Source organism: Carlito syrichta, unplaced genomic scaffold, assembly GCF_000164805.1.
Source record: "Carlito syrichta isolate Samal-C Ts95f unplaced genomic scaffold, Tarsius_syrichta-2.0.1 Scaffold288318, whole genome shotgun sequence".
Classification (NCBI taxonomy): Eukaryota; Metazoa; Chordata; class Mammalia; order Primates; family Tarsiidae; genus Carlito; species Carlito syrichta.
This window is the reverse complement of record NW_007232414.1, coordinates 200,935-210,609: the sequence shown is the minus strand read 5'-3', so window position 1 is coordinate 210,609 and position 9,675 is coordinate 200,935. Positions and strand designations below refer to the sequence as shown.

General features: G+C 42.2%; 1 protein-coding gene across 1 annotated transcript in view; it reads left to right on the top strand.

The window, feature by feature from the left end:
- The first annotated feature begins 1,208 nt into the window (after window positions 1-1,208).
- The window catches only part of LOC103255654 (zinc finger protein 208-like), a 112,820-nt gene continuing 104,353 nt past the window's right edge, over window positions 1,209-9,675 (top strand). Inside the window, exons 1-2 of the mRNA XM_021710238.1 lie at window positions 1,209-1,284; window positions 1,407-1,496. Of these exons, the coding sequence (XP_021565913.1) occupies window positions 1,282-1,284; window positions 1,407-1,496 (93 nt within the window). The 5' untranslated portion in view covers window positions 1,209-1,281. The remainder of the gene's footprint in view (window positions 1,285-1,406; window positions 1,497-9,675) is intronic.

Sequence of the window (9,675 nt, the reverse complement as noted above, 5' to 3'; positions counted from 1 at the left end):
GTGTGGGCCAAATGGCAATATAAAAATTTTCCCTTTAATCTATTTCCTCTACATCTAAATTGTGATGGTCATATTTCCTCTACATCTAAATTGTGATGGTCAAGGCTGTGGAGAGATCCTCCCTCCCATCATTGTCTGTTCACTGTCTGATTTCTGGAAGGTGGATGAACCCCCACCAAGTATCAGGTAGGCAGCGGTTGTCTACCTGTTAAGACTTTCCGCTTGCAGCCTCTGCTCTCAAGTGTACCATTCTCCCACTTGAGGAGAGATGTTGATAAGAAGGCAGTGTTCCCTCAACTCTGGTAGAAGAGGAATGTCAGTCCTTTTTCCTCCCAGAGATCAGAGGATTCAGAGACTTCAGAGCTGCATTTTGATGTGACATCCACTGGCAAGCGGGGCTACTGAGATGTGCTGGAAGCTTAAAATATAGAGCTTTGAATGTATAATACCAAAAATATACTTCATTAATAACTTTACATTAATTACATATTAAAGTAACATTTTGAATAATTTGTTACATAAATTATTACAATCAATTTTACGGGTGTTTTTTTATTTTTTGTAAGTAAATTATTAAAATCAATTTTACGGGTATTTTTATTTTATGTAGCTACTAGAAAGTTTAAAATGACACATGTGGCTCACATATTTATTGGACACTGCGGCTTGAGAGGATTGCTTTCCTTTTTAAAGCTTAGATTGCCTCCTCAGAAAACCAGGGGCCTGGAAGATAATGAAATCTGAAATTTTAAAATAATTATATTGTTTCCATTTGGGAATAATATATTTATGTATGTGTATGTGTGTGTATATATAGGTATGTGCACATGCAATTCATAATGGATATAATCTTATGTACAAGATTAAATACAAATATCCTACAGGCAGGCCCAAGTCCCAATGCAGGAGATAAAAAGAAAAAAATCCTTCCTAAAAATGAGTGCAGACCAAAACCTGTCACTCTTGTCTCATTCAGTCAAGAGTCTGACTGCATAGCCTGTCACTCAGCCCTACGAGGGAGGGACCGGAAGCCTTATCCAATCAGCAGCGGCAGCGTGAGAACTGTCCAATTAGGCGTGGAGCCGGAGAGGAGGGGGCGGCTTCCGGGATCTGGCGGGGTCCTCTGTCTCTGGCGCTCTCTCACCGGGCTAGGTTCGTGTCTCCGCTGCGCCTTCTGCTCTTCAGGAGGCCGAGGTGACTTTGCCACAGCTTCTGTCACTCTGCGATCTGCAAGTACGGGGAGCCCCACAGCTAAGACGCCAGGACACCCAGAAGCGGGAAATGGTGAGTGGGAGGTGGGAGTCCGAGAGGGGGAGGAGGCGTTTTCCGGGATCCGTCTGGGCCTTGGTCCCTGTACCAGCCGTGGCTCTGGTCCAGTCTCCACTGTCCGGTGTCCTCTACTCCAGGAAGCCCAGGTGACTCCGCCGAAGCCTCTGTCGCCCTGTGACCTGCAGGTCCGTAGGGAGGACGCCAAGACAGCCGGAAGCCTGGAAATGGTGAGTGGCTGGACAGTCGTCCGAGACGCGGAGAGGTGGCGGAACCGGTCTGGGGGACCCCGGGCCTCCCCGACAGCCCCGGAGTCTGGACCCGGGTCCCAGCCTGAAGCTTGGCCATCGGTCCTCAGTCCCTCCGGTGCAGGGTGGGGCGCGACCCGCAGCCGGGATCCCTAGGTCTCGTACGGGCCTTGCACGATTCCTGCCGCCGGGAGCCTTCTCTGGGCCGCTCTGCGCCGGCAGCCCTGCGTCCCCCAGATAGGATGAGGAGCGGGTCCCGGGGAGGAACCACTCGTGTGCAGGGCTTGTGCGTGGAAGGGAGCTGTGGTCCGTGGGTCCCCCGTCCCTGCTTCCTGTTGTTAAAAATTAAACTGAAGTGCTGTCAAAATGTTAAAGGGTTTATTTGAGCACGCGACGATTCATAAAATGGGAAGCTCCAAGCCGTGGTCTGTGGTTTGGGGTCCACGGGAGGGGTGGAAGGAAAGACTTTTCTAAAGTGCAGGAGGAAGCACACCATGCTCAGTAGCTGATTGGTGACAGTTATGTAGTCGCCTTTTTTGAATTTTCCCCGTTGAAAGTTTCTAGTTATGGAATCAGAACTTTACTGACAGTTTGTGCCTTGTTAAACTTTGTAATTTATAGCAAACTCACTTGAGTTAGTTAGGCTTTCTTAGGTAAAATCCCAGGACACTACAGTTACTTCAGTCTAATTGCTCCCTAATTAAGTGTTTTAACACTCCACTGGGGCTCAGTTTTTTTTTGTTTGTTTGTTTTTTGTTTTCCTATTTTTCAAGTGTATGGCATGCAGGGTCTCAAATATACAACTCTGTTTCCACAACCTGTGTTAGGGCCTCTAGGAAATCCTAAATTTCCAGTTCCTTTCCCACACTTCCGATGCCAAATACTTCTGTCCTAATCGCATTGTCAACTATTTGTCCTTTATTTGGTTTTCAAAAAGACAGTACTTTAATTGTGTTTCTTCCACAGAGCAGTGGATGGTCCTTTTAAAGTTATTTGTTTTCTGTTTCTGAGCATTTCACTGAGAGGACATCAGGGATTAACCACTTGACACTGCTGTAAAAATCTTTGCCTCTCCTTCTTATATTCCCTAGTTACACACAAACTTATCAGAATGTCTTTGGGTTGAGGTTCACCTTTGGAACCTTTACAAGGTGATGTGTCCTCAGCTGTCTTCTTTTCTTGGTTTTGTGTTTTACTATTGTATTGGATGACTCATGATGCCTATGGCGGCCACTCTCTTGGAATGTTTAGTGAATACCAATCCCTGGGTCATCTCCTCTCATAGAGCAGCCAGAGGTATGGGGTGGAACCTCTCAGGGGAGCAGCTGAGGCTGAGAGGAGTCTCTCGGTATACCCTTCATCTAAAAAAGCTAATCCCTTGGGGCATTATGATTTTCTTCCTGTAACCTCAGCTTAGGTTTCTTGCAGACACATTAGTGGTCAGCCAGTCGGATCCTGGTATTGAGGGGAAAAGGCAGAAATGCATCGTGTCCCCTGGATTATCTGAGACTTGTAAAAGGAGAGAAACTTTGCCTCAAAAACAAGGAAAATTCTGCACTGTGAGGCAGTATTAAAACCTACAAAGGAAAATGCACATTGGACACGTAAAAGATCAAGTGATAATCAAGTTCTTCAGGGAGCAGGATGGGGCTGGGAGGATCTTTCAGTGATCGGATGGCCTGATGTGGCCCTAGAGTCAGAAATGACTGTGTTCCAATCAGCACTGTCCCCTTTTCTGGGTTTGTCACTTGGAAAAGATTTGTTTGCTTATTTCAACTTCATTTTTTCATTAATTGTAAAACATTTCATCTGTAGAGCTTGAAATATTAAAAAATATATTTTCTAAGTGGCAAAGAAGGTGGATTTCAGGGGAAAAACTTACATATCTAGCTTCATATTTTATGTGTTAAAAATTCTCATTTATCTTTTTTTATTTTGCAGTGTGTGGTAAGATTCTGAAGTGTGCTCTATTTTAGCATAATTTCAGACAGAATCCCAGGGCTTAGCTTTGGGAAAGATACCTGGGAAAAATACAATGTTTTTCTCTTTATGCCTGCAGGAAAATGAATACACTTCTGCAAGAAAATGTGGCAGATGAATTGGAGAATTACAAATGTTCATGAAAATATCAGTTTCTCTCTTGTGCAGGCAGAAATTTTGTGAAAGTGGGTATAACAAGACAACCCGAAATCTGAGAGAGCTTGCATGTAATGTTCTTTATTTGTTCTAAAGAAGTCACCTGGAGATCCAATAGGTGAACACATTGGTTTATTAGAACTTATGAGAGGCACTGATAGGGGTCAGTTGGTGAAGTAAGAACTCTTGTCTCTGGACAATACCGCAAGCAGTTTTATAATTGGGGAAGTTAATGATTCAACTTGCTATGTGGTGGTTACAGTCACAGTGTATAAAGGTGCTGCCCACATTGTTCTCAGCTCTGCTCAATTACCTGTACCCTATGGCTCTTACTGGGAATATGCATATTCTGCAGACCAGCCGTGTCCAGAGGCTACTCCCTTGGGGAGGAGCAGAAAAAAGCCAGATATAAGTGAAAAGAGTCAATGTCCAGACAATTACCCCACAGTAGATAACTCAGTTCTGTGTCCTTTTACCTGGCTGTCAGAGTTTAGTGCTAAATCTTATGGGATGGGATTTGGCAACTCCTAGAAATGTTCACATGTGATTATTTATAGCATGATTTGTTTTCATGGAAGTGATAATTAAATGACTTGTTTATTGTCTGAAGAGATACTTTTTCTGTTGAGGTATGAAATGTAAGTGCCTTACAATTTCTTGCCCTCCTAAAAACATAAACACAGTTTGAGTGATTTTGCTGAATTCTTTAGGCACTGGGTGCTTTCTCATTTAAAACTAAGTGAACAACCTCAGCCAATAACCCTGGCTGAGATTCAGAGATGTGAACCCAGACAATGACGCAAGGGTCGATCCTGATTCTGCAAAAGGAGGTCATAGGAAGTCCAGTTAGCTCTTCCTGGGGAGCCTCTCCTGCAGGTGTCCCAATCTTTTTACATCAGCCAGTGAAGGTGCTTTTATACTGAACAAATCTACAGAGCCCTAGAAAGCTGGGGTTCCACAGGCAAGTGTGATTGGGATTGGGAAGTGGGGATGTGGTGTCTTTTCTGAGGATGTGATTGTTATTGTACTGGGGCTATTTCTGAGATTCTCAAATAAGTTAAATTTTAGGTTAAAAATGACAATTCTAAAGGAATATTGAAATAGAGAGATAGAACCAGCATAAGGTCTTCAAGCATCTCAGAGGTTAGGCAGACAAGGTTATGGAGTGAAACAAACAAGATTAGAAAGAAGGTGGGAGGGGAGGGCAGGATGGAGAGTGGCAAAATCAGATCCCAGATCAGAGAATGTTTCACCCTGAAGTCAGCCTGTTCTTAGAAGGGGCATAAAGAGGGTTGCATGAGAGTGGGTTAGTGTTCCAGGGCCTGGAGAAAGGAGACAAACTTAAGCAAAGTTTTGCTAACAAATATTTTGTTCTGATCACTGAAAACCAAACTGTTCATCTAATTGTTTATGTGGCAAAAACTTGAGAACTTACAAAGTTTATGGCTGAATTTATGATCTGTAAACAAGAGCACAATTGAAATCATAATGGAAAGGGGGTTTCTCTGCAGCAAACTGTTCTTGAGAACGCAAAGGATGGGGGATTTCATTATTTACTTCTGTTCACCAGTATTACCTGCCTGCCCAATCTTCCCCTCCTTTTTCCTTTGCATTTTACATCTCACTGGGTTGTTCCTGAGTTGTATCCCTTATAGTAAACTTGTACATTTAAGTAAAATGTTTTGCTGAGTACACTGAGGAGTTCTATCAAATTATTAGGCAACTAGTTCATATTAAAGAATTGGTTGGTGTTCAATAAACTTTATACTTTTGCTGTCAGGAAAAAGATATCACAAGTCACAACCTTAAACTGACTACAGGTGGGTTTTCTCACTGTTGAAAATTGAGACCTTGGAGAAGAGAGTGCTTTAATCCTGTGAGAAAGGGATCAGGGTTGTTTGAGCTCTCAGAATTAAATTTCCCAGGTGTTTGGGTTTCTTTCAACCACTACCCAGACGTGGGCCACCCTTGGCTACAAATCCACCTTGAGAGTGGTCCCCAAGCTTGGGGAGGAGTTCAACCTACAAAGTGTGGGGTTCTTTGTGAACAATGAGTGAAACAGGCTGCTTCCCTGAGCTGTTTCCCTTTAGTTTTTGTTATAAAATCTTGTTGCCATCTAATTTGTTTGCCCAGTAGTAAAGATTTTTTTTAATACTAGGCCACCTTGCAGCAAGCCCATTGTGGTCCCCTCACCCACTCCGCTCACTGTCACCCATCCTTCACCCCCCAGTTTCCTGCCCCCCCATTACTATCCCTCACCAGCCCATTGCTCATCTCCCATCACCCCCAGTCAGCTCCCAATGCACCCACTCACCCTGCTTCCCTCCTGATCACCCGGGCATCCTGTAGGTGGTGAGCACATGCTCAGAAGGCAACATGGGTGCCACTGGCCTCCTCAGGCTTACAAAATTTTATTTATAATTTGACTTCAGAGTTGTTATTTTCTTACTTGAGAATCTGAGTGGATTTTGTTATATGATCTGTAGAAGCAAAGAGAATCTTGAAATTTTTTTTTATGTCATTTAAAAACTAAGAACATAACCCTCCATGGACTCATCATCCAGGAGAATAAACAGGCCTTGGCCAGTTCTGGTATCTTACCTTCCTTCTGTACCCAGAGGTGATCACAGACTTGATTATTTTTGTTTCTTTCCTAGTTTAATCATCTTTTGTGAAGCAGAGTTTTGCTTGCTTTTGCCTCTTGTGAGTTTTCAGTAATTTAATGTTACTGTTTATATACTAGAAATGATTTCTAGCCGGGCTCGGTGGCTCAGCCTGTAATCCCGCACCTTTGGGAGGCTGAGGTGAGTGGATTGCCTGAGCCCGCGGGTTCGAGACCCATCTGGGCAGGGAGACCTCATCTCTACAATAAATCAAAAAATGTGGTAGCGCATGCCTGTAATTCCGGCTACTTGGAAGGCTGAGGCAGAAGGATCGCCGGAGCCCAGCAGGTCAATGCTGCGGTGGCCAGGAGCAGCCACTGCACTCCAGTCTGGATGACAGAGTGAGACTCCAACTCAAAAAAATAAATAAATAAATAAATCAAAAAATCGGCCGGGCATGGTAGCGCATGCCTGTAATTCCGGCTACTCAGAAGACTGAGGCAGAAGGATCGCTGGAGCCCAGCAGACGAGGCTACGGTGGCCGGGAGCGGCCACTGCACTCCAGTCTGGGCAACAGAGTGAGACTCCAACTCAAAAAAAAAAAAAAAAAAAAGAATTGATTTCTATGGTTTCTTTGCCTCAGTCTGTTGCACACAGGCTATTGTCTTGAGGCTGTGGTCACCCAATATACTAATCCAATTCACTCTTTTGGGACTTGACTTGTGTCAAGTTTATGTTTTGATGTTGTGGGCAGTGGCATTCTTGATTTTGTCTCCAATGTAAACTAATGCTTTATACATTTTTTTGCAAAAAGGAAGAAACTAGGGCACACAATACAATTTCAAAGAATTTGCTTGAGTCAAGGAAGGACAGCTGCCTAGAAGATTCAAACCCAGTGGATATGAGCTCCATTTGGTCTGTTACAAATTGGCTTTTCAAGATAAAAAGAGGGTTAAGGAGTGAGCCAATACATATTTGTCAGGAATTCTCATTTGTTTATAACATTGATTAATGATTGACTAGACCTTGTTGAAACTATAGGACACGAGTTATGGTGTCTAGTGTGTGGCCTTGTGAAGTCAATTTCTAGCTACTTGTGGGATCAGTTTAGAGTCAACCTGTAAGCAGCATCAGGAGATGATTATTTCCCTCAAGAGTGGGGTGGGGAGTGGGACATGACTGCTTTCTCATTTCTGTCCTATCTGGCCCTCATAGTTTAGAGAATGCTTACAATTTTCAGATGAAAAAGTTTCTCATTTCTCCTTTTTCATTAAAATCCCATTTGAAAGCTTTGTTGTTCAAAGTCCAAGTGTCAAGGTATCCTTCATTGTGAGGAAGTCTCATTCCTGAATAGTACTGAGCCACATTAGGAAAGGAGGAAGAGGAAACATCTCAGTAAGGAATTTTAAGAGCACCAAAAGCCAAATTGGGATGGCACCACAGGGTGGCAGCAATGAGGTTTCAGTCAAGTCATCGATTCATATAGCTGGTGTGCCTTGTTTTATCATCTCTAGTCTTTGGAATACCATGATATTAATTTTCTTGGCAGAATAAATCAATTAGAGATTCATAGTGTTGATAATTTGAATAGTAGAAATATAAGGCACATCAAGATATGAAAGGAGAATTTGTATGGCAGGACAACAACAAATTTATTCCATTAGGGAGCCAACTAAGAACATCACAAAGAAAATAAAATCTAGATTCTTTTTAGAGTTGTGGTAGCCAAGTGACTTTTTTGCTCCTGTTCCCTAGATAAGTTTTTTATTAATGGAAAGTATTTATGTACACACAGCAAGAGACATTTGCAACATATATACTCCCCCTCCTTCTCATCTAATAGATATAATGTAAGCCAATGTAAGCTTCTAGTACAGTCACAGCCAGTGAATCATCAGCTTTTTTGTTAAGCTGTGGTGGAGGCTGTGGTTTCATCAGCAATTTTTCCTAAGGTTATGGCCAGATTTCTAATCATTTGTTCGTGGGAAGTGACACCCCACCAAGGCAAAAGCATCTTTCCTACAAAATACATGGAGCTGTCGTCTTGATGGCCAGGCAGTAAGCAGGTTCCCCTAAATAGAATCTGCTTCTAAAATAGATTGGTGGTCAGGCCTAGAGAAAATTGTGAAGGAACTAGTCCAGCTTTGGATTTCTTCAGAGCTATCTATAGGTAGAGGAGTGACCAAATGTCCCAAGAGACATTGTTCTTTAATTTAGCAGTGTAGGGATTGGCCAGCAATACTGGAATTATTTCCTTCCAACAGGATTGGAGGATATATTTTATTATTAATTTTTGAGTCAGGATCTCACTCTGTTTGCCCAGTCTGCAGTGTGGTGGCACGATCATGGCTAACCACAGCCTCAATCTCCTGAGTCAGGCAATCCCCCGACCTGAGCAGCTGGTAATACAGGCACAAACCATCATACCTAGGTAATTTTTAAGTTTTTTGTAGAGATGAGGTCTTGCTATGTTGCCTAGGCTGGTCTCTGGTCAGGAGCTCCTGGGTTCAAGTGATCCACCTCCGTCTTCCAAAGTGCTGGGATTATAGATACTAGCCACCACACCTGGCCTGGGATTTTTTATTTGATGAGGTTTCCAGTAAACAAAATTTCCATGTTGGAAGGTATGATCTTTGATGTGTACATCTCCTGGGAGCTCACTGTTAAAAGAATCTATAAGTCAGAGTTTTTAGTGAGGAGCTTTATAAGTCCTTGGCAACAATGAAGAATACTGTGTGTTCTTCGAGGAGAACTGGTTGGTAGCTACCTCATCCAGGTGCATAGGCCTTCCTGTTGTTATTTTAAAGGGAAAAGGCTGGTGTTTTTTCAGTGGGACTAGAACATAAGTTAAACCATACCAACAGAAGCAATCTGGGAGACTGAAGGTGACAATGGAAATGCAAGAATCAGTTGTATGTTACAAACAGACCAGATTATTTGACCAGTGACATGGTTTTCTTTGTGTGAAGCTCAGAAGGAACTCTCCAAGAAGAAATAAGACAAGACTTAAAATGGTCATGGTTAAAAATATAACTGACAAGTCTGGTCATTTCCTTTTTTTCTTGCAGGTTACTCAAAAGGTAAACCAAAGTCTTTTATTATTTCTTATAAATACTTTATAAAAACCTTATTTAAGTAAGAAAACCAAATTTTACTGTGTTATATAATTAATATTAAGTCTATTTTTAATAAAACCTTATAGAGAGAGCTATCCAATCTCAATCAGCCTTGTCCATACAAGATAAGTTTTCTGTAAATGTTTATAGCCTCTTACAATGTTTTCTATTCTTTTTCTCCAACTTTCAATATGGGAAAACCTAAGAAGTAAGGATTTAACTGTTAGTCACATACTAACACTCTATGAATATTTATTTTATAATTTTTAGAAGCATAGGCTTTCTTTTTTTTTTTTTTTTTTTTTG